We start from the raw sequence: 26,375 nt of genomic DNA on the forward strand, positions 1-26,375 counted from the left end.
CAGTGCAGATAGCAGGTGAGCCACGGCTCCATCTCCTTTCCCACTTTTATGGGTGGGTTGGGCCCCACGTATCACTAGCAGGGAGCAATCCCTACATGCAGGAGAGCACAGGAACTGCATTTGTGGCTGGGCTGCAATTGCGGCTGGCTCCTGTGTTGGGGATGCATGAGACTGAAGGCTCCTTGCTCCCTCCTCTGTTATCTTCTCCCTGCCTTACACATCCACGAGAACCAGCTATAGACTAGAGTCTGGTCCTGGGTGATACCAGATAAACAAAAATTCTAATACAGGCCAAGCAATCTGTAAGTGAAGTGGATGATCCTTGTGCTTTCCTTGCTGGAGGAATCATCAGATTATGGTTTCTTTTCTGAGAATTACACTGTATTAAATACTGTATTCCAGTATTAAAACTTCACATCACAGACACTAAGTAATGGCTTGCTGTTCCCATGGCAAGGTAGCTATCAATTAGTCAGAACAGAGATACAGTCTGCAGAAGAAAAGGGGAGCAGAATCAATGTTTCCATACATGATTAATGACAATTTCTTCTCCACCATATTCATATGAACATGTTCGTTTCCCCGACATTTAGGAAGAACAAAGAAGAGATGACTTCTTAGACTGAGTGTCTAATAGGAAATTAAAGTTATCTGCCATAGAACGCAATACTATTTTTTTCTAGCAAGGTTTTGCTAAATGGGCCTCAATCCTGCAAACACTTTTGCCCACACAACTTTACATGCATGAATAGTTCCAGTGAACTCAACAAATAAAGTGTACTTAAACATTTTAGGCATTCAAACCTCAGTTCAGCAAGGTAGATCAGCACATGCTTATGGCCTTGTCTACAAAGAAAAGTTGTACCACTTTCACTATAGCAATATAGTTAAAGTAATACAAACATCTCTTCTCTCCTCCCCAATGGATGAAGTTATATAGGAATAAAGGTAAAGAGAAAGGGAATAAACTATATTTCTATAAGAAACCTTTATTCCATTATAACTTTGTCTACCCTAGGGTTGTACCAATTTAACTACTTTGACAGAAAATTCACACCCCTTACCAAAATGGGAAAACAAGCACAACCACCTGTGTGTAGACAAAACTAAGTGCATATTCAATGGGAAGTCACATTCTTAAAGTTAGGCACAAATTTCAGTATCTCGTTTAACTGGGGCCTTGGATCACTAGATTACATTTTGCATGAACAATCACTTTAATTTCTACTTCAGAAATAATTAAAACAAGATTGGAAATACAAAGGAACATACCTTAGCTCTGAAAATATTTCACATTTCACTGATGTTTATTCTTTATTTCAGATTATTATGGTGAGTGGGAATGAATTCTCCTAATACTATTTTGTTAGCGGAGTTATTGCAACAACCTGCCGTATATCATCATTTGACTGATATTCACTAGCATGGTAATCATGCTGTAATTATTAACTTCAAATATATATGTTCGTTTCAAATTATCGCTTATTTATTTTGATAGATGAGGAAACATATCTCAGTGTGAGCAACAATTATATACCTGCTCACTCAGCCAGGTCTGACTGCAACCTACCTTATATTTTTAGTTTGTTTCGAATGCCACAAATATGGCAAAAGAAACATTAGATTTCATTGTTACTTTCATTTCCAGGAGTGTTGTCACTTCAAGTTATCACCCTGTAATTAATACAAAGATTATGATTTGAAAAGCTGATCACCTTTTTAGTCACTCTAGGGACTGAATTTATATTCATGTATAATTGAGAAATGTGAATCACATTTGGTAGTTCACAGTGATTTGTCCACTTCACACAAGCCAATATGTGCTAACAGGTTAATTTGCAACTTGCTTTATTTTTATCTCTGAATCTCTTTCACTAACAAAGCAAATTCTTGGTGAGATTCTTCTCTTGGATGTATAAACCAGATTATTGGTGAGATTCTTCACTTGGTTGAAAGAACATCATTTTTATTGCTTCTGTAACTCAGATGATCAATATTCTTTATATTTTAAAGATAACAAAATCAGGTCCTGAAGAAGAGCTCTGTAGAGCTCAAAGTTTGTCTTTCACCAACAGAAGATGGTCCACTGCCAGATATTACCCCAGCCACCTTCTCTCTCTCAAATCTTGGGATCAACAGGGCTACAACAAAATCGCAGACAAAAATCTACTCCCATTTATACTTGTGCATCCTCAGTGGGATTGCATAAGTGAGTGGAAATGAGCCAAAGAATGCAAACTCACGGAAATCAAAGCTATATACACAACCCCCAAACATGCCTAGAGAGAATGCAAAACATATAGTCTATTTTCTTCATCTGTTCTAAAGTGTTTGATTTTGCAATTACAATTCTTTACTCTAAAACTATGGCAACATCAGCTAATATATTATCAACATTTCTTCCTCTTTCACTTTTTAAAACTTTCACTAATGCTGGTGCTTGCAATTGACAACACAGTACATAGTACCAGCCTCAAATTACAGAAACAGATATAAGTAGGGCCCTACCAAATTCACGGTCCATTTTGGTCAATTTCACAGGCATAGGATTTTTTAAATCATAAATTTCATGATTTCAGCTATTTAAATCTGAAATTTCACAGTGTCGGGGTCCTGTCAAAAAGGGGGGGGAAAATCGCAAGATTATTGTAGGAGGGGTTGCGGTACTGCTACCCTTACTTCTGCGCTGCTGCTGCTTGTGGAGCTGGCTTCAGAGCTGGGCAGCCAGAGACTGGCGGCTGCTGATTGAGAACCCAGTTCTCCAGGCAGCAGCGCAGAAGTAAGGGTGGCGTGGTATGGTATTGCCAGCCTTACTTCTGTGCTGCTGCTGGTGGGGCACTGCCTTCAGAGCTGAGCACCCAGCTAACAGCCACAACTCTCCGGCTGCCCGTTCTGAAGGCAGCACAAAAGTAAGGGTGGAGATGCCGCGACCCCCATAAAACAACTATTAATGTAGAAATTCAAGACAAATTAGGGAGCCTGTTTATTAGCATTTTATCTGCCCTGGCACATCTAATCTGTTCCAAAAATTAAGCTTTATATATATTTATCTTTATGCAAATTATGTGAAAATTATGCACATTCTCTGGTTCTAGTCCATACTGTCCCCTCCCTACAGTAAAATCCATAGGACAGGAACCAAGTGTTGAGAAAACTCCTTGGCGTTTACCTCATAGCTTTTCCAACAAATGCTCCCCTTAAAAGGAATGAGGTTTGGGGAGCTGCAATGAAGGCAGGGGAGCATCCAAAATAAAAGACAAATTATTGAAGGATATAAACTGTCAAAATGCCCCAGAACAGAGCCCTACAACACTGAAGAATACTTCTGAAAATTGTACAGACAATGTTACGAGAAAGATTTTTTTCCCCGCTCAGTCCTACTCTTGGCAAACATCAGGTAATCTGTTTGGGGGGAAGAGGAAGAGATTTTCTTATCCTGTTATGACAAATAAGCAACACAGCCAGGAGCAGCTCCCAGAAAATAATAGAAGTTAAGATTGTACTTAATTCCCATGTCTATACCAAGTAAAATGTCTTGAATTAGAGAGTTTCAAATATGTCTGGTTTTACAAAATAATGAATAGCCACATCACAGGGCCTGATTTGATCTCACTTATACCAGTTGCACGTCCATTGGTTTCAGTGGAGTTACTCCTGATATACACTGGCTTGAGAGCAAAGTATGACTCTGTCTTCATATCTCACCCAGTGGACTCTTTGCCTTAGTAATCTGCAACATTGCTTAATTTCCCATGCTGCCTTCATGAAGATGTGCCAGGTTTTGTGCTCACATCCATTGCAATTCCGATTGGAGTCACTGGAATTCTTCACAGAATGGGAGTGCAGAATTAGTTTGCCAAAATAAGTCAAGGCTGGTTTCTATCATATTTTATGCCAGGGATCTCAAACCACCATGAGAGCCACATGAGGACTAGTACATTGGCGCTAGGACTGCATCACTGACACCTTTTCATATAAAGATACACGAGCCCCCTGCCCCGCCCCCTCTCCACACCTTCCATGAGGCCCCACTCCTGCCCCGCCTCTTCCCACCCCTTCCCCGCCCCCATTCCAACCCTTTCTCCAAAGTCCCCACCCTAACTCTACCCCCTCCCTGCCCCTATTCCAACCCCTTTCCCAAATCCCTGCCCCTGCTCCGCCTCTTCTCTGCCTCCTCCCCTGAGCGTGCGGCTCCCCACTCCTTCCCCCTCCCTCCTGGAAAGCGCTAAGCACTGCCAAACAGCTGTTTGGCGACAGGAAGTGCCTGGAGGTAGGCGGAGGAGCAGGGACGCAGCACGCTCGGGAGGAGTGGGGGCGGCAGGTGAGGGGATTTTGGCGGCCGCAGGAAATAACTCCGGGGGGCAGGGAGCTTAGCGGGCCGCAGCAAATAACTCCACAGGCCGTTCGGCGGCAATTTGGCGGTGGGGGCGTCACTCCCTCTCGCAGGGAAGGACCTGCCGCCGAATTGCCGCCGTAGAATGAAGCGGCAGTAGAGCTGCCGTCGATCACCTTTTTATTTTTTTATTTTTTGCTTGGGGCAGCAAAAACGCTAGAGCCGGCCCTGTTCGTACACATTGTCGCTGTTATAAAAATATGGCCCTTAGCTCCTAATTTTAAGTATTTATGCACTAACGATGCAGATAGGCACGGAGTAGGACTTTCAAAATCACCAATGCAAGTTAGACACCTCTCTCCCATCAACGCCAGTTTCATACCTGCTTTGGTGATTTTGTAAATTCTAATAGGCACCTGTCTGCCTTTTTGAGTTGCCTAAATCTGGCCACAAGTGACAATGACATTACCATCTGAAAATCTAAAAAGCACACCTTGTAGTTTAAGGGGCCATGAAAGGGCATGATAGGGCCCTTTCACTTTAACTGCAGTTCTGATGTACTGTGACCACTGTTTATTCCACTAGTCATAACTGTCTCACTGTTACCTTCTTGCACCCCTCGTCAGTTTGTGGTCTCATATACTTAGATTGGAGAGGCGCGAGTGGCGGAGCGTGAGTGAGGCCTCAGGTCGGGCGCCGGTGGCCCCTCCCCTCTTTTCTCAGGAGCTTCCAGTGGCAGTGCTCCAAAGGTGGCAGGCCAGCGCAACCCCTAAGGGAGGTGCTCCGCATCCTGCATTTCTTGCCCTGTTTGCGGAGGCTTAGCCTTCCCATGCATCTTATACCCCTGCCCATGGACAGGTTTGATCGTTGGCTTTTTCCAACTATCTAATTTCAGATACTAGAACAGAGGATCAGCTCAGCAGCAGACGCATACTGGTAGTGGAGGGCAATTTTGTAGCTATAGGTACCTTACAAGCACTATTATTTATAAAGAAGAATGCCTGCATTTGCCTCTCACAAGCAGAACCAAGATTCTGATACATGAAGAATAGAAGGGTGAGGTTGAAGCTGAATGTGTCAGACCACTTCACCTTGTACGGTCCCTTGAAATGTGTGTTACCTACTTACGCTCAACAATCTTTTCTAATTTGCATTTAAGTGTGACACACTGAGTAAGTTTCTCAGACCTGAACATGAACTGTGTAAACTTCTCTCTCACCCCAACAGAAGTTGGTTCTGTAAAAGATATTACCTCACCCACCTGGTGTCTCTAATATCCTGGGAGCAACATGGCTACACCACCACACATACAGCAATGGAAGATATTGAATTTTTCTGCCTAAAATGGAAAGTCAACAACATGAAGAAAAAGGAAGCAAAACTTCACAGCAATATCTATGTCCTAAGCACATGCAAGAAATAAATCTCCACCCGCAGAGGTAGGGTGACCAGATGTCCCGATTTTATAGGGACAATCCCGATTTTGGGGTCTTTTTCTTATATAGGCTCTGTACAGGAGCAGACTCACCCCTGCGGCGCCTCCTGCTGGTTACTTCCAGGAATTAGCTCGTTCCAGCTCCGGAGCGCCCTCTGCAGGTTGGTGATCCACCTGTCCTCTGGCCCCGTGTCCCTCCCAGGACCCCGGTGCCCTTGTACCTGGGGTGCTGCCCCCTGGCAGTAACCCCTCAGTTTTGGCTACTGCCCAGTCTCCATCTAGACCCCGTTCACTGGGGCAGACTGCAGTATCAGCCACTCATCATAGGCAAAGGGGTTTGGACTGGCTGCCTTTACCCATCCTCAGGCTGCCCCTCTGCAAGCCCAATACCTAGGTGGGCCTAAGACTAGGCCCTGCAGCCTGGGGAGTTGCTGGCCTAGGGCTTCCCAGCTCCTAAGGCCTTTCCCCAGGCCTGTCTCACTCTAGGTCCCCAGGTGAGTTCCTAAGTAGCCAGGCCTGTCTCCCTCTCCAGTCAGAGAGAGACTCTGTCTGCTTGAGCGCCTGGCTCAAGCCTATATAGGGCCAGCTGGGCCCTGATTGGGGCGTGGCCCCAGCTGAGCCTGCTTCCTCCCAATCAGCCCAGGCGTCTTGCCCTTCCACAGCCCTCCAGGGCTGTTTTAAACCCCTCAGGGCAGGAGCGGGTGACCACCCCGCTACAGGCTCCCATTACCCCCCACCCCATCCCGATTTTTCACATTTGCTGTCTGATCACCCTACACAGAGGTCTCACCATCTATAACCCTGTGAACACTACATACAATTACGAATATGCTGAACAGCTCTTTAGACGGACTTCAGAAAAACTGAGGAACCACTTAGCACACCTCATACTCCAGAAGGGACCACCTCAAACAAGAAATCATCTCATGCTCCCACGTACTGGAAGAAGAAAAAAAAATTAAGAAAGTTACCTAGAAATCATGCAAGAAATCCGAAATAACTATCAAAAAACCTGATGACAACCATCCAACACTAAAATGGAACCAACTACTCCACAACTCATAGAACACTATCTCCAGGAGAAACCAAGGCACCAGTACCCACTACCTGGACACTACACGACATCTGAAATCATCAATTTATCAAGACCACCCCTAACTGGAGCTGAATTATCTGTACGCTCTAAGGCAATGGCTCTCAACCTTTCCAGACTACTGTACCCCTTTCAGGAGTCTGATTCGTCTTGCATACCCCCAAGTTTCACCTCACTTTAAGACTACTTGCTTACAAAATCAGACAAAAAATACAAGTGTCACAGCACACGATTTCTGAAAAATGGCTTACATTCTCGTTTTTACCATTTAATTATAAAATAAATCAATTGGAATATAAATATTGTACTTACATTTCAGTGTATAGTATATAGAGTAGTATAGACCAGTCATTATCTGCATGAAATTTTAGTTTGTACTGATTTGGCTTGTGCTTTTTATGTAGCCTGTTGTAAAACTAGGCAATATCTAGATGAATTAATGTACTCCCGGAAGATCTCTGAGTACTCCCAGGGGTATGTGTACCCCTGGTTGAGAACTACTGCTCTAAGGGACTGAACTTCTGCCCAGCATTTATAATGTTGTTAAATATATAAAAAAGTGGTTTTAATTTATAAGGGGGGGGTCGCTCTCAGAGGCTTGCTATGTGAAAGGGGTCACCAGTGCAGAAGTTTGAGAACCAACATCCCTCACAATGCGGCACAGCTGCCTGCCTCAAATATTTACAAGACAATGGACAATCCTCAGATATCCACACCAAACACATCGTAAACTCATCCTTTTCATTCTCACCCATAACAATTTTACATTCAACAATATTTTCTCTAAATACTGGGAACAGCCATGGGTACCAAGATGGCTCTAGAGTGACCACCTTTTCAAAAGGCAAAAGCAGCACACATGCAGGAGCCCCACCCCCAGCTGTGGCCCCACCCCCGAGCCTCCTCTTCCCGAGGCCCCGCCCCCAGCCAGGCTGGAAGTCGAGTCAAGCCATGGTAAGAGCCACCAAGGGAGCCCAGGCTGCTGTGTGGAGCCCAGTACCCTCCACCTGCCCTGGGTTGGGGCCCGGGGGGCCCAAGAGCAGCCCCAGAGAGTGATCTAGTCCAAATGGGGTCTTTGGCTCCAGCACTAATGGCAGAATGACTTCCAAGAATTCAAATAAGAGCTTGACAATTTAATTCTGTATGAAAAATACAATCCATTAAATATGATCTGACGAGGACTTAATTACTTCTGTCTCTGTGTGGTTAGCACATTCTTTTTTTTTTTCTTTATATTGAATAATATTTGTGACAAATTCTGTGTAGGATTTGGAGAGGATTAACTAAAGCACAGTGACTATGTGCTGTGCCTGAAGAAACGAAAAGAGTGGTAATTTGCACCTAATCGACTAATCAAACACTGAGGCAGCTTAACCTGGTGGATTGGTCAGTAAAACAACTATACTGGAACCCAGTGATCGGACACAGGGGGCAGGTCTACACTACAAATTTACACTGGTGCAGCTGCACTGATGCAGCTGTGCTGCTGTAGTGTGTCTGGTGAAAATGCTCTGAGCCGACAGGAGAGAGCTCGCCCGTTGGCTTAACTCCACATCCGCGAGAGGCAATAGCTATATTGTCAGGAGAATCTCTCCCACTGACATAGCACTGTCTACAAGGGGGGTTAAGGTCGGTATAACTATACTGCTCAGGGGGGTGGATTTTTCACACCCCTGAATGATGTAGTTATACTAAAGTAAGTATATAGTGTAGACCAAGCTCAAGTCTGAGGTGGCAAGAGGATATACTGTTACAGAAGTGCAACTCTCAGTCTAATGGGAAAGGCAAGCCCCGATCTCTGGATTGTTCCTAATGGTCGCAAATGTCAGTGCAATAAGCAATGGGTGGGCTTAAGGATTTTAAACAGAAGCCTCGAAAGGTGGCCCTATCAGCCTTACCTTACAAGTGCTAGCCCGGTGGAACCCAAACATTTTACCTTGAGCACACCCCTTTCCCCCGCCCCTTAATTGGCAACTTAGGGTGACCCCCTCAATCAGGGCATGCTAACCACTGTTCTTCTGCCCTTTACTTGTACAAAAAGGATAAAACATTTCATTACCCCTGCACTCAAATACCAGAGTGATGAGTAACCCAAACCAGTCAGAATCAATCATTTTGGCAAAGCAGCTCCATATGCTGCGCACCTAGGCAGACTAGGCATGTCTATGCAAACACCGTCTGTTCCTGAAGTCTCTTCCTACAGTTCGTCACTAGATGTCAGAGGAGAGCTCACTCAGATCCTGCTTACAGGAGTAAGTGCTTAATTATACCTTCCCCATTGGAAGGTGGTATAAGGGGAGATGGCACAGATAAATTACCAAATTAAGCTAAATCTTCTGAAGTCAGGTGTACATCATTTAAGTTTGTCTACAGAAAAGGTTTGCACTTTTAAAAACATTGCAACTATTGTGTATAGACAAGGTCAGAGCCTTAGGGCCTATTCTCTCCTCATTTACATGGATATAACTCCAATGACTTCAGTGGAACTACTCATGACTTACTCTTGTGCTAAATGAAAGGAAAATCAGGTCCATAGATCCCAGCCCTGTGACTGTCAGCGGCTCATGACAAAAGATCAACAGTGTGCGGTTCTTAGGTTTTATCTAATATTTGGCTACACTTCCAGTTATTCAGTAGTCACATAATTACTAAAATTAGAAAACGTGCACACCGCTGGTTTATCACAGCTATCACTCCCCTGTCCTTTGGTACTCTTATCTGCTGCTTCTTTAGTGCAATGGAGAACAGTTTGTAATTATCTCCAGCTGCAAACAAACCACAATGACAGTCACTCATCAATTAGCCTCCAACTTGTGACACAGGGAATAGTTCGTGGGCATGACCTTCAGTGCCATAATCACAGGCTTCCATTCAGTAAATTGAAAGGTGCACCTCCACTGGCTCCATTAACAAAGGGACCCTGTAAGCAGGTATATATACACACAAACACTGCCTCTTGCTCCAGAAGCTACATTGGTACCATAATCACAAATGTAATATAACTATTCTTACTGGAGCTATGTGAATTACTCATACTGAAACAAAAAATACCCTAGAAATAGTTTGCTTCCTTTCTACCTCATAGAGCTTCTGTGGAAATATGCTGCTTCCTCCAAGATGTTTTTTTGCATCAGCAAAAATGTTGTCAAAGTTGGGCATAATACATTTATCTCCTGACTTGTCTAGATACTGATGAAAATCCCAGTGCAGCTTCCTTCATGCATTTTCAAGTTTCAGGCTGGATTGTTTGGGTTTTCCCATATGATATATTTTCAGGATTCCCAATTGACTGAGCTGTTACCATGTAATCAAAAGGGTCGGTGAAAGCCATTTCAACACCTCAGGCCCACGTGGAAAGAACAAGGAGATAGGCAACCAAAATATACAAGAGAGAGAAGGTGGCCTGCAGTCTGCCAAAAAGGACCACTGGGCCTCTCCCCGCAAAAGGATAAAGTAAGTATTGGAGTTATTGAAAGGAGGGGCTCTTGCAGAGCCTGCAATATAGAGGGGCATTGGGGGTGGAGAGGGAAGAGGAATGGAGGATTGTGGCCTCCGTACATTAGGATAAAATTTGATGCTCTCACAAAAACAAATCCCTTTGAACTTCCTGCATTACTATTTTTCTATGTATTTTTCCTAATTCTGAGGCTGGTTTGTAGTGTGCATCTTTATACTTTTTTGTAATGTTGAGACTGGTTTCCTGGGCAATTTTATACCTATTGTTGCTAAGTGGTTTACTACATGCTTGTATGCACAGATTGTCAAATTTTGAACAAAAAGTTTTAGCTGAAAAAAAGACCTTTCACTGAAGAAAAAATAGTTTCACAAATACCTGTGGACTTCCAATTTTTTTAATTTTCACAAAAAAATTATCAAAACCATAGTAATCAGTTTTCATTCAAAAATTTTACTTAAAAATTGTGGGGAAACAAACATTCTAAAATGAGTGTTGCAAACCCTGAAAAATGGAAGTTACAAATTTTTAACAGGTTTTCCACAATGTATTTATTTAACTTTAACCAGCTCTACTTTCATACCTAGTTTTTCCTATTAAGAGTCAAATTTGCTGCATGCTCTTAACTGTCTGATTGGGATGGCATGGTTATTTTATTTTATATCAGCTTTGCAGTTCTAGAAATATATAGCAGCAATTATTTTAAAAGATGAGGGTGGTTTTGTTGTTTTAGGTCATGTCTCCTTAACAAACCTGAGTAGGCTCGACTTCAAGAGTATAAAATGTTCCACATTCTTTTAGGCCAGATATACAAAACCAAAAAAACACCTCACTTTGTCTCCACTCTAGATGTTGTGAAGTTGACAAACAGTTCTATTCAGCAGCTACTTTACCTTTGCCTGAGTGGTTAGGAGTTGTCTTATTATTTCTTTTGCTTCCTATTATTTTAATTGTATGTATGGTGTGGCACTGAAGCATCTGCGGTACCCTGCTGCTGCCAAATATGTCATTACATTTTCATTGCTAATTTTCAATTTTGGATCTGTATACAGTGCACAGGTCTGCAAAAAAATTTTTAAAAAAAATCACATTTTGTAATGCTTTGGCTACTCATTCAATGCAGCAGTAGGAGATCTTGCTTCGATACATCAGGTAACCTGTCTAGCTTTCCTGACGCTGCCCTTGTACTAGGGGCATGAACCTGCTCGCATCTGCACTGGCACATTTCCACAAATGATCTCAGAGTTGGGAACCAAGATACAGGGCTAAGTGTACAATTTTGCTGATGATCTTGAGCTACACCCATATTGGTGTGAGTCCTATACATGGCACAAGAACACAGAGAACTTCCTTCCACACTGTGTATTTAGCACCCCATCATAAGCCTTACCCCTCATCCAAAATACCACCACCATTATCTTTACCCATAGTTTTCTCTCTTCCATCACAAAAGAGATTGGGGGAGAAATCTTGGCCCCATTTAAGTCAATGTGACTTTTGCCATAAACTTCAATAGGGCCAGGATTTCACCCAGTGTGTTTTATATAAAACTAATATATTTATAGTCCATTTCTCTCACCGTCTCCCACATCTTTCTCTTCCCAATAAAATATATTATTTATATATTATATATATTTTTAAAGAAGATGGCTGCTGCCAAACTGCTGATTCTACTTGAAAGTGTGGCTATCTGAAATTAAGTGAAATTGTCTTTCTGTACTTTTAGATGATTCTATGTGATCCTAGTATCAACTGCCTTAAAATCTCACAATAAAGACAGACTAAGGGCTTGAAATCACTCAAAATGGAACCGAAAAATGATATGTAAGTCTGTGAAAAAAATTCTCATTTTCCTCACTGCTCTAATTGTTCTTTTAAGAGGATAGCTGGCCAATTATTACTCTCAGTGATTCTGGATTTATAACAGTTTATTCCACTAACTCTGAATTCACACTGTTAAAACGAAGAGCAAATTTGGCCCCATATGTGACGCTATATCTGGGCACACATACAGATTCCTGGAACCTATGCAACCACCGAATACACAGAGACACCATGCAATTTGACTCTACACTGTCCAGAGAAAAGATCACCAGCTGAGTTCACATTAATCAAATTATTGTATTTGTGAGAAACAAAGTCATCACATTTTGCACATCAGGTCAAGTGACAAATTCTAAAGAGTCACCCAAAGGTTAAAAAAGAAAGCGTGCTTATCATGTCTATCACTTTAACCATTCGTTTCGACAGTAGAAAGGTGTATTTGACAATTTACCATGCGGCGGGACACAGAATTTTAAAAATAAAATTCTCCATTTAAATCAATATAAATGGGGAGTTTTGCTTAAAAACTGACAGCACAACATGACCCAGTATCTTTTTCTGAGAAAATATTTGTTAAACAATATATTTTTTGAAATGACATGAAGCTTAGTGGGTCTTCAGGAAATAGGTTTGTGCAGAAGCAACAAGCAGTCACCTAAGTTAACAAGCTTTGATGGAAAGCAGATAAAAGTGCCTGACAGATACAGGAAGTGATCTCAGAATTACTGCTAGATTGTAACACTGCACTGATTTTGCTAAGGCCGACACCCAAATTGTGAAACTTAACAAACATCCACTTTAGGACATGCCCCAATGAAAAGTTCTTTCCGTTTTTTTATGGACTGATTCGCAGCTATTCCCCTCCTCATCCCCGCATCCTAGAAATAATTTGTTCAGACACATTTAAGTTAGATTTAATAAATTGCACTAATTTCCACTAGATTCTACTTTTCAATCTTAATATGAGCTGTGAACTCAGTGCCAATTTCCTTGGATGACTGGGAGATGAAGCTTGCATTTTAATAGACTTCTCTATGGAAGATTCCATTCACAAAATATGCAGTTTACACACATTTAACTTTTCTCTGGTTGTTTTGAAACACAGATGGGTAATTTCTCTAGGGAAAAATCCCACTCTTGGATTTGCACTGCAGACCTCTACTGCATATTGATGTCAGTGGGGAGTTCCATGCGGCATTTGACTGAGGCAATGCAATAAAGAACTGCAGTGCAGATCAGAGATCAGGAGTTTGCTCTCAGGGTGGTGACTTAGCTACACAATTCCCATAACTGTCAATGATAGTTGTGTAAGTCCTGGCACACCGTTCTGAAAGTGAACCTCTGAGAATCACATGCAATCAGTTTAAGCTATTAGGAACATCTAGCAATTTGTTTTGCTACTGCTACAAATTGCATTAAATACACGACGGTGTGACAAATTTGAATTGGCTTTTACACCAAGTCAAGAGAGTAAAACAAAGGTTAGAAAAAAATGCCTAGTACGGTCATTACCCACCTCAGTGCAAAATTAAGGACCATTTACTACACTGATGTCCATGAGAGTTCCACGCATGACATGTGAGCAGTTCAGTAATCTACTGGCCTTCTCGTGTTATGTCATGATAACGCAGTTACTCAGGATATACCACATGACATAAGAAAGGATGATGAGAAGCACAACTCCCTCCTTTGTGTGCTACAGAGGAACTTTACAAACCTTGAATGACACTGAAATCAATCAAAGTTAGGAGCCTAAATACCTTTGAGGATCTAAGCCAGGGGTAGGCAACCTATGGCATAGGTGCCGAAGGCGGCACGTGAGCTGATTTTCAGTGGCACTCACACTGCCCGGGTCCTGGCTACGGGTCCAGGGGGCTCTGCATTTTAATTTAATTTTAAATGAAGCTTCTTAAACATTTTGAAACCTTATTTACTTTACATACAACAATAGTTTAGTTATATATTATAGACTTATAGAAAGAGACCCTCTAAAAAAGGCTAAAATGTATTACTGGCACGCAAAACCTTAAATTAGAGTGAATAAATAAAGACCCGGCACACCACTTCTGAAAGGTTGCCGACCCCTGATCTAAGCCAAAAACTGCATTACAATACGTTGTTTCCAACCCCAGCCTATAAAAAGAACTGCACTTTTTGGCTCTACTCTACAGCTATAGTTGGATCACCATTATGTTAGTGAAAGAACACACAAGTAGTTGAAGCACGGGGTAATTATAGACTCAAGTCCTCAACACAGAGTTTTCATGCAAGTCAATGGGCACTCCTCAGCTAGAGAGCTTGCAGCATAAGACCCAATACATCTGAATTAATATTACAGTCACCAACATCGTTAATGACGTAGCAAGAAACTCATGCAGGTTTATTAGATTTGTAATAAGAACATTAAACAAAGTATATAAACATTTCAGTCTAGGAGCTATACTTAGAAACATTGGGCCAGAGCCCTAGCTGAGGTAAATCAACACAGCAATAACTCAGACTTCACTGGAGCTGATTTATAATCAGCTGAGCTTCTGGCCACTGTATTTACATTAACATTTTCTATAATTACTATACTAAAGTATTGCTGACATTTTGGATAATCATATTATTAGCAGCATTAAAAACAATCCAGGAAATGGAGTAGCCTCAAAAGGGATGTACAGTAATAAAAATCCAATTTTATCAACTTTTCATCTTCAGATTGAGTTTGAACATTACTCTAGCAACCATATTAGAAGTTAGAGCAGAGTTCATTATAATTGGTACAAGGAGTTCGATAGGATAAAAAAAAACATATTTTAGACTCAGACTGCAGATATTATTGGTGACACAGTTATATGAAAAAGTTACCCTTGTGTTTGAAAGTGCTTGAGAAACATAAAATGTTCAGTTATCTTTATCTTTGAAATCGCAGCTGCTTGCAGAGATCCACTCATATAGCAGGGAGGAAAATAAACTGTTTTAAAATTAAACAAAAATTGACTTTCTTTAGTAGCATACGTATAACAATCCCAGTTGGTTGACAAAGTTTGAACCCAGCACCTAAAGGCATGATCCTTTATTGTTTTAACGAAGGGATTAACTGCTCTAGGTGGCAGCTAGAGTAGACTCTTATCCTCATATGTGGACCAGCTACTAGGAGGGGAAATAAAGACCCACATTCCCTAATGTGGGTTATATATGTACTACATTCTATAAAAGATACAAATAACCTTAGGAAAGTTTAGATTTTGATCCAAATTCTGACCTAAACTCCACACTTCTCAGGTCCATCTTCAAACCTAGAAGTATGAAGTATATGATTTTTTTTGCCAGAAAAAGAGCAGTTTGGCATAGGACCCTGGTTTTAGATATACACTCTGTCAATTTATGGCTTTTAGATGGAAAGAAAGTGAAACATGATTGTTAAAATAGAGTTTTACTGTCAGCATTTAAGTTCATTCAAAACCCAAACTCCAGGAATGGGCAGAGTTTGGAAATGAAATCTAAATAAAAGTTTCTATGAACAACTGCAAACTAAAGCGGTTTACTGCACTATATTTGATATCCACAGAAGTTGTATGCTCAGAGTATGATAGCTTTCTAAATGAGTATTCCATAAAACAGTTTCTAAGAATTGCCAGCAGGTAGTTTACATGAACATTCCAGCTACAGTACAGATGCTATCAAATTATGTGGGTCCATTGTATTGGTGACTCACAGTACCATTACTTACATAAGCCTTGCTATAGGCCCCAGAATTCATTAGAATAAAATAGGTGGGGGTAAATGCTCCTATTTCTTAGTGCTGTAGCACTCCATATATTATTGAGATGGTGCACAAGTTTAGCATAGGCACAGCCCTCAGCTAATGTTTTGGACTTATTTTTGTTGTTCGCACAGAAAGGTTTCGGTTTCTTGTCTGAGCCTCGTGGAATTTCATATTCTAATCTTTACTAAATTAGATTTTAGGTTATTCTCTATATCTCCTAGGGGGAAAAAAGTCACAGCATAAAATATATATATGAGAGGTCTACTTTCCATTACTACTATCTGGATATTTAAAATCATTTAAAATAGTATACTTTATATGGTGTATGGACAGGTTTTATACAGGCTTCCATTTTCTGATGCCTCCTTTGAGTTCCTCTGTTACTCAAATTTAAGCAATAAAAAAAAAAAATCTACAATATTGATCTATGATACTCTAGCTACTGGCAAGGTGTAAGAAAACCTACAACTACATAGTTGCTTCAAAAGTGAAGGTTACAAAGGTCTTAATATTCAATAGTGTAAAATAACTCCATAAGATTTTTAATAATACTTAGCTCTTTGTTTACATCAATAGATCTTAAAGCACTTTAGAAGGGAGATCAGTATCCTTATCCCCCTTTTTAAAAAAACAGGTGGGGAAACTGAGGCACAGAGCTGAAGTGACTTGCCCAAGATCACCTTGCAGCCAGTGGCAGTTCGCCTGAGTTCCAGTCCTGGGCACTATTCACTAGGCACACTGCAACTCATTTCCTCTTAAAAAGAAAATACCATTACACTGGCACAGGAGAAAAATATCAGTTTTCTATATTTGCTGTGAGCACAATGGTTTGGCTCAGTAGCTGTATATTACAATGAGCCCAGAAACAGAAAAGCCACCAAGCCACTGAAAGTATCCTACTGTTGTACATAGTAACCTCAGACACCTTATTTGCAGTCTCATGTTTGGGGTGACTCACACTGGGCTCCTTTCTTAACAAGGCATATGTGGAGTGTTGTGTGTATGAGCTCAACATAAAATATGTGGCTAACAGGGATTGTGGGGCAACCCAATTCTGCATTAGTGAGAGTGCTGCTACAAAGCTGCCAAGCTATTACTGCCTGGTAGCAGGGACAATGACTAATAAGAGAGCACGTAGCTAAATGCCGCATTAACTTCACACTTAAGGAGAAGGATCACACTTAATCTCATCTCTATCTCACACACACACACTTGTTTACTCTACATATGCAAGTAAGGGAATGGGTATGCAGGGTCTTAAGAAATACTACTGAGTTCAGGGGAGGTGCCTAGGTATTAATCTAGTTTGCGTCCATACATAGTTCTCCCAGCCCCCATAACAGCTGAGTGATATGCAGGATTGGTGGATCAAAGCTGTTGTATAATTGTACAAGACCCCATGCCTAGACTTAAAAGTATAATGGTATAGTAGCCCTCCTGCTGTTTGGTGTGCCTATACCAGTGCTTAATTTGCACTGGGGCTTGCCAGGGCCAAGTCTCAGCACCTCTGGGCTTCCCACATCAGTTATGAAAGTAAACAATTGTTTGAGCCCCGGAACCTCCTTCATTACAAATTAGCATTGGGCAAAACTAACATTTGCCAGTTGACCACCAGGTACATCGGTAAATTTTCTTCCTGTGACAGGATATCCTAACCATCCAGGCAGCCTGGCTGGAGTCAAGCAGGTAGGATTAAGTCCCACAAATCCCTTTTTGAGTGTCAGGTCTGCAGAGATATGAAACCAGAACAGGAGGGTTTAATTGGCTGAGGAACAAATGTGCCTGAGACTTGTTACCCTCCAGGTCAGGGGTGGGCAAACTACAGCCCACGGACCGGATCGAGCCCGCAAGCCGCACCAGGCAACTTGGCCCCGCTCCGGCCTGGGCGCAGGGTCGGGGGCCGCACCACGCAGCTCCCGGAAGCTGCGGCATGGCCCCACTCCAGCTCCTATGCACTCCAATGGGAGCTGCAGGGGCGGTGCCTGTGGATGGGGCAGCGTGCAGAGCCACCTGGCCGCGCATCCTCGTAGGAGCCAGAGAAGGGGCGTGCCACTGCTTCTGGGAGCTGCTTGAAGTAAGTGCCACTCAGAGCCTCTCACCGCGCCCCAACCCCCTGCCCCAGCCCTGATCCCCCTCCTGCTCTCCAAAACCCTTGATCCCAGCCTGGAGCACCCTCCTGCACCCCAAACCTCTCATCCCCTGCCCACACCCCCAGCCAGAACCTTCTCCCCTTCCCGCACCCCTGCTCCAGTCCTGATCCCCCTCCCGCCCTCCAAACCCATCCGTCCCAGCCCAGAGCACCCTCCTACACCCCAAACTCCTCATCCCCAGCCCCACCCCAGAGCCTGCACCCCCTCCCGCACCCTAAAACCAATTTAGTGAGCATTCATGGCCCACCATATATTTTCTATTCCCTGATGTGGCCCTCGGGCCAATCAGTTTGCCCACCCCTGGTCCAGGTGCTAGCTGACTGTGGTTATAGAGAGGAAGAGGCTCAGCAACAGGGTAGATAAGAAAGTCTAGGAGAAAGGCTTTGGCTGGCCCCTGAAGCAGGAAGGGTTTTTTGGGTTTTTGTTTTTTAAGGTTTGGACCTTGCTTATCTCCCACAAGGAGGAGGAAGCAATAGAATTCTTGTTTCTGTTTTGGAAGTGGGCTTACTCAATACACTAGGGAGGGAGAGCTTGTTCTGAGATACTTCCACTCCATCTGAATTTATCATCAACATAGGTCTTTTGAGGTGTATGATATAGTGACAATAACACTGGGCTTTCCTTATCAATAATTCATCTACCATATAAAAACAAGTGTACAATGACATCAAAGAAGAGAAGGCCACTTTTTCAACAAGGAAAAAAAACCCACCTCATGGACTTTGAGGCATGTGCTAAGAACTAGGGTGCAACCTTTGAACAGTAATTGCAGTAAAATCCTCTCCTCTCATCACTCCCACTCTGAATCATCAAACTTCAATTTACCATGGAGCAAGTGCATAGTTTTTAAAATGTGTCACACACATCCAGAAGAGAATTAAAATAGGAGGTAAGGAAGCCGGAACAATTTGGGAGCCTTTCCTCCAGGAATACAAAATTTTCCTTCTTGGTTCATCATAATGAACATCAATAATTAACAGGAATAAACAGCAGGTTTGTGTAAAACAGAGATAAATGTAGGTGCAGTGCAAATAATACACCTGATAATGAGCCAGAGTTGAGAGAGATGCCCATCATGATGATTTTTAAGGATATTTTGGTTCAATGAACATTTAGTGAGACCTGGGTATCCTTTAAAGGGATATAAAAACATTAAGAGAAAATGCTTGGCTTTCATGTTTTAAACACCAATCACTAAGCTAATTTAAAATACTACTCATCCAGGTGGCAATCCCCTACAGTACATCAAAAACAAATTAATTTAAGAAAAATCCTTAAGTGGTTGGCTTGGCATTCCAAGTTTTCTTATGTGACACTATGAAGCAGTAATGCAATTTGGTGACTTAGTTTACTGCAGACTGTACTTTGGAAACTCAGGCAACAAATTCTTTGTACATAAAATACTTCCCCAACTTTTATGCAATATTGCATAAGAAAATTCAGAGCTGTTATCTATTGTTTCTTTGTACTCTCTAGTGGAGTACCTGTCTTGTGTCACTAAAATGACCACTTTGGTAATCCCTTAATGAAGCTATGCCTGCAACAGTATGCTAAACTATGTTGTGAATCACAAGTTACTACCTGCTGCACTTGAAGTAGTAGTAAGAATTGCAAATGGCCAATGATTACCATTAACATAATTAAGTCTTTCACTGTTGGGTTGCTCATAATGGAAACAGCAGATAATTCGCAGATGTGAATGTGAGACCTTGAATTCCCACCCGCCCAAAACTGCTTCACAAGTCACTCCCAGGAATGACTGTTTCTAGAGATACCAAAGTGACAGATAAAGACAACGAGTACTCGAGTGAGGAAGATCTCAGCAGCACTGGAAAAAAGCTACTATGGCGCAAGTGATACAGGTGTGCCAGGACTCACAATCTAATGGGCCCAGCAGAGGCTGCCCCCTCTGCTGGGGGCAATAGAAGACTATTGCCCCCAGCCAGGCTACCAGCAAAGTGCTCCTGTCCCTTCCCCAGGGACCTGAGGAGCAGGAAGCAGCCCCCAGCTGGCCAGGCTGCAGGGGAAGTGCTTGTGCCCCTCTCCAGGGGCTTTGAAGAGTGAAAAGCGCTCCCAACTTATCCCCAGCTCTTAGTGGCACTGCCAAAGCTGTTGGGGCTGAAGCTCCTACGGGCCCTGCCGCAGCTGCCACGACCCTGGACTCTCACTGCAGTTGTACTTCAACAGTGAGGAGCTCCTCCAGAAAGTACAGGCTGGGATGGGAGGAGGTGTGGAGGACCCAGGTCCCTTTGTGGTTGAACTGAGCAACTCCAGGGGAAGGGTTGCGGGGAGGGATGGGGAGCAAGTCTCCAGACCTGGGGGAAGGACCCCTAACCTATTGTTGTACCAGGGCCGTCTGAGGTCTTGTTATGCCACTGAAAAAAGCCTTATAAGCATTGTCCAATGTTCCTGTGCATCAAGCTGCAAGCACTGTCCAATATATTTCATACACTGTTATACACACACACACATTCAAGGAGAAGGTGATCATTGGACCCAAACGGTATAAAACTATATAAAAGTTAAGATCCAAAATAGCCATGTATTTTCATGTTCATAGCCAGTTGTGAAGCAAAATCAAGCTACAGCACTTGCTAATTTTCCATGCTACATAACAAGGAGCACTGCACATGAGACAACACAGGATCAAGTGTCAGAGGTGTAGTTGGAATTTTATGCTGCTGTATGTATATAATTACATGAAAGAGAGCAGCAATCATAAGGAAATGTGACTCATCTGACACAGGAGAGGCGCTTTCTTTTAACTACACTAGAAACGGATGCTATGACCATATATTGCTCTCGGTTTGCTGACATTGGTGAGTCAAAAATAGTGAGAGAGTTCATGTATTTTATTGTTTATAATAGTGACCTTATAATAAAAGGCCAGCTCCTGCTCCCATCAAAGTAAATGGGAATCTTGCCTTTGACTCCAATGGGAGTTGGAATGTTCATAATAACCTGACATTCTCTTCCATAAATACCTGTGTTAAAGCCACCAACCTTTTAGTCAAGGGCAGCTAGACTGAACAACTGTTGTAGCACATTTACTCCCCTTAATGGCAAGAGAGGTGGGATGAAGCCTTCTCTCCCCTAGGGGTCACCACTTGGTGTGTTGTGGGCCACAAGACAAGAGGAAAAGAGAGTTTCATATTTGCCAGGTACCCATCAGCCACCAGACACACTGGACCCACTCAGTAACATCATAAGAGCTCCCTCCATAAAGAGAAACCTGATGAATCACAAACAAGAGCGAACCCTACAAGGTGCTGATGCCTATTGACAGGTGCTGAGCCCCTTGAAGGATTGGTTTTAACCCACAAAATTAATTCAGCAAAATTTTTACTGAACATATAATATGGCACAGTAATTTGTGAAAGCTATACACTGCGGTAAAAAATGCTGCATATGCTACAACACGCCAATAAATATAAAATATCAGAAATACATATTAATTCTTATTAGGCTTCCATTACTTCCACTTTGTGTCATGACCATGATATTTTCATAGTAGTTTTGGCATATATCTCGTCATCACATTGTGAAGGAGAACACTTCAACCTCCCTGGCCACACAATAGCAGATGTAAAGGTAGCCATCTTACAACAAAAAAACTTCAGGACCAGACTCCAAAGAGAAACTGCTGAGCTTCAGTTCATTTGCAAATTTGACACCATCAGATCAGGATTAAACAAAGACTGTGAATGGCTAGCCAACTACAGAAACAGTTTCTCCTCCCTTGGTGTTCACACTTGAACTGCTAGCAGAGGACCTCACCCTCCCTGATTGAACTAACCTCGTTATCTCCAGACTGATTCTTGCCAGCATATTTATACCTGCCCCTGGAAATTTCCATTACATGCATCCGATGAAGTGGGCATTCACCCACGAAAGCTTATGCTCCAATACATCTGTTAGTCTTAAAGGTGCCACAGGACTCTCTGTTGCTTTTTATTGTTCTCATTGTATCTCTATCTTCACTACACCTTTGAAACAACTCAATGGAAAATAAATAAAATATATAATTATTACCTACCTGCCCCATGCCATCACTCTAAGTGCAGCTTGGTAATAATCAACATTTCCTGTCCATCCAATAAATTTAATAGATGAAGTCCTGGGTGCATTGAAGTCAATAGGAGTTTTGTCACTGACTTCAATAGGACTAGGATTTTATCCACTATCTTTATGTTTTCAACACTGTAGTCACTGACAGGTATATTGAGCACCAAACCTTCACTTCTGCTTAACAGAAAGCACGTGTGAATATATCAAATGATCCTGGAAAGATTGCATTGCCGTTACCATTTCATGGAATATTTTCACCTGAGATCTTAAACAGAATTCAGAAATTATATTTTACTTTTAATATATTTTAATTTTCTTTATTTTCTGTCTTCTTTAACATAGGAAGTGCAATGGACCACATTATTTTCAGTGTCATGGATTGCATTTGCACTCTTTTGGTATAACTAAACAGATAGATACATTGTACTTCATACTAACAATTTGTTTGGATTTAATTTTATGATAGTCTAAACAGCACACCACATGGTAAAGTAACTACCTACAGATACAAATGAAATACCAGGGTTGTTCTGACATTTGTAAAACCATTTACACAACATTAGGAGAGCTGTGTAACTGAATTGCATTCTCCAATTCATCAGTTCCTCCTATTATTCTATCTGGGATCATACATACACTAAGAACCACCCCACTCATATAATCAGATTGCACCATTTGAGAAGCAGTAACACTTTTAAAAAAAAATAGTTGGAATAATATGGATTACAGAAGTGTAAAGGTTGCTCTTGACCATGATTTCTTAATGAAAGATTTTGAGTGAGACAGAGAGAGATTTATATTTGGGGGTCTTGATTTGACAATTGATTTCTAAATATCCGAGAAAGACAAAATTAGGCTAAACTTTGTTTAATTTAAAAAAAAAAATCACAACTTCATCATAAAAAGCAGCTCCAGATTCTGAAACATGCAGCACTGCTCACTGCCTCACTACAAAATTCAAGCACGGAAAACCTGACATGAATGAATGCACAGCAAGGGATTTTTTGAGATACCAGGCAATGCTCACAAGGTGTCTGAGATCAGTACCTGGGCAAAGGGCTTTAACAGGAACACTAAAAATAGTGTCACTATACCAAGACTGATATCAGTTTATACCCTAGAGTATAATTAAAACCACAGAGTTTGCCACAGAGACATCTGTACAAACAGGAAATGCTTTTGGTGTGGAGCAATATGTAATATAAAAGAGAGAATAGTTTAAAAACAAAGCCTCCAGAAGAAAAATAAACACTGCTAGGTATTGCTGTGCATTTGGCACTCAGATTTTGAAACTTCTATCAAATATCTACCTCACAGGTACAGCTTTTCTATTTTAATTCATTTGTTTGGGGAAACTATAGTCAACAAAAGATGCTTCAAAGAAACGCTTGCCAAATGAACACTCACATGAATAAGCAAGTTGGAAGGAAGTAAAATAATGTAAGTATCTCACATTTATGACAGCATAAGTCACCTTCACACAATCCCCTTTCCAGGAATCATCCTCCTTGACAAAAATACATTAATGCCATATAGTTCAAGACTTCAGATCAACAGACAAAAGACTCAGTTTGCCCCTATATCAGTACAGGATTTTATCTGCCTGTAAAGTGCAGGGCTTCATCAGTACAATAGATTCACATGAAACAATACCAACCTTCAAAGATGATTTCATGTAACAAACTCTCTCAACAGAATGTTGACTCTCTACCGCATTATATCTGTCTAGCCTATAATCTTGTAATGAGGTCTGAGAAATGAAAGTCAGCAATCTGAACAGCATTACTTATGACCCTCTTTCTTCAATCCTGTTCAGTACAAAGACACGCCACACAGCAGAAGGCACCACTATATTGACTTATTTAATCAAATCCACAGTACAGTTGCCTAACTTAAAAGAAACCTAATTAAGGAAAAGCAAAATGTGTTCATGTCCATCAAACCTGAAAGATGTTTTCACTAATGCTTCTGGACTGTCCACTGGCGGTAGCTCATCTGCTAAGATTTCCTCTGGAGTCCTAGGATCATGAATGATGGTTGGCTTCTGCCTTTCTTTGAGATTATCGGTAAGCCCACCAATAATGGTGTTCCATACGCAGTTTTGTGACTTTGACCCTAGAGAGAGAGAGAGAAAATGAATTCATCAGAGTGCTAACCTGTTTTCTCAGCACTCTGGAGAAAGAAACATAGCAAATTATGTCTTTACCATTGGGTGTCTAGAATTTGGAGCTGTACCTACAGACTTAAGTCCAAAGTGGAAATAAACACTAACATTCAGGATATCATTTTCAAATCCTAACCTACATTGTCCTCTTTGATTAAAGATTTATTTACAAAACAAAAATAATTGTCAGTAGAAAGTATTCTTCCATTATTCTTCACACTCAAGCTACAACTGATCATGTAATGGGAACATGATTGTGTTTAAGCCAGACAGCTAACAACCAAGTTAAGTGTCAGCTCAACACAAGATATTGTCTTCTAATTATTTCTTCACTACAATTAGTTATCGTGTTTCTAATTTATTAAGATTAGATTATCGACCAAAAATGTGTCTGTCTGAGGGACTAGAGCTGGTTGAAAAATGGATTTCTTTTCATGGAAAATTTTGATTTTTTTCAATGGCAATTCAAATACCAAAGTGTGTGTGAAAAATCAAAATATTCAATTTGGAAAGGCTGCTGTGATGCCTCATGGGAGTTGTAGGTCTGGTTCCTCATGATCCCACCCTCCTCTATAGGCAAGGATCTGTGGTTTGATTACATCTCACATGATGCATCGTGGTCTCCCCCCCCCCCCCACACACACACACACCTTGGAGAGGGAAGGTAATGAATTGTGGCAGTCCCTCACCATGATGAATCATGGAAGTTGCCATCTGGCCTGGGAGTCCATTCCACAAAGGAGAATGGAGATATGTAGCTACCAAACTTCAACTCCTATGAGGCATTACAGCAGTATTTCCAAATCAAAATATTTTGCAGTTTTCAACCAAAATATTTTGGTTTCCAAGAGTTCAGTTTTTTCAATAAAAACAGAAATTGCCCACAGAGAAAAAGACACTTTTTGTGAAAAATTTGTTTAGTTGAAAACCCTATTTTCTGTCAAAAAGCATTCTGACCGGCCCTTTGAGGGGCATTTTTAATATGTATGTTTATCTTCAGGAAAAAAGAAAAGGTTTATTACTAGATCTATCACTAATCAATCTTTGTGTGACCAGAATATCTCAGAGTTGAGAACACAGGCATCACCCAAGATTCTCAACACACATTTGTAAACTATACACCTACTTCACTGCCATCTAAAACCCTAAAAAGCCATATGCTTGGCTTAAGGGGTTATGTGACTTTTCTCTCACCCTTACAGTTCTTATCAATACCAAAGTACATGTGAAAATCCCCAGATGTCAAGAGAAAAATGTGGCATACACTGAAGCAGCTAACCTAGATGTTTAGAGGAATGTTCTCACTCAAACGCATTTTGATTAGAGCTGGACAGAAAATATTTTTTCACAAAAGTTTCATGAAACATTTTTGTTAAAATTCCTTTTTGATGAAAATTTTACATTCAGCTCCTATGCTGACATATGGCCAATGGCAACATTCCTACACCCTCTCCACAGTGCACAGAATGCCAAATCAGGGAACGAAGCACCTAAATTCAGATCCCCGACTTGCTACAATTAGGCCTTTTAGTAAAAAAAATTTTTAAAGTGAAAATATTGTGAAATTCCACCACCTCTCAACAATAAATAAATAAAATCTGTAGTGGCAACAGTGTTTTGCAAAAAGTTTAGTTATTTTTAAAAAGGCCATTTTTCAACAACAAAAACTTCTATATGAAAAATTTCCGGGAGCACTATTAGTTAAACATAGCATCTGCTTTTTAAAACAATATAATTTGATCATCTCTTCCATCTCCAGGTTTTGGCAGTCTTTCACCAACATGAAAGTCACATGAAGACATTTTTTTAAAAAAAGAAAAGAAAAGAAAAAAAAAAGACTTCAAGGGACAGTATTTCCCTACATCAGGTCTTGCAACTTAAAAAAAAAAAAAATTACAGTAAAAAAAAAAAAAATAAAAAAACCATGGACAAAACTATGGATGAGATCTTCAAAAATGCCCACGTGACTTGTGCTTCTAAGGGCTGGTCTACACCCAGCCGCTAGTTCGGCGGCTGGGGATCGAAGTTCTGGGTTCGACTTATCGCGTCTGGTCTGGACGCGATAAGTCGAACCAGGAAGTGCTCGCCGTCGACTGCGGT

At 41.3% G+C, this 26,375-nt stretch overlaps 1 protein-coding gene across 3 annotated transcripts in view; it reads right to left on the reverse strand.

Moving 5' to 3' along the window:
- The window catches only part of LOC113405011 (calcium/calmodulin-dependent 3',5'-cyclic nucleotide phosphodiesterase 1C-like), a 423,587-nt gene that overhangs the window by 335,680 nt on the left and 61,532 nt on the right, over nucleotides 1–26,375 (reverse strand). For all 3 annotated transcript variants that reach the window (XM_026663542.1, XM_026663544.1, XM_026663543.1), the window contains exon 3: nucleotides 24,055–24,226. In XM_026663542.1, the coding sequence (XP_026519327.1) occupies nucleotides 24,055–24,226 (172 nt within the window). The remainder of the gene's footprint in view (nucleotides 1–24,054; nucleotides 24,227–26,375) is intronic.

This window comes from Terrapene carolina, unplaced genomic scaffold, assembly GCF_002925995.2.
Source record: "Terrapene carolina triunguis isolate 2854851 unplaced genomic scaffold, T_m_triunguis-2.0 Scaffold33723, whole genome shotgun sequence".
Taxonomy (NCBI): Eukaryota; Metazoa; Chordata; order Testudines; family Emydidae; genus Terrapene; species Terrapene triunguis.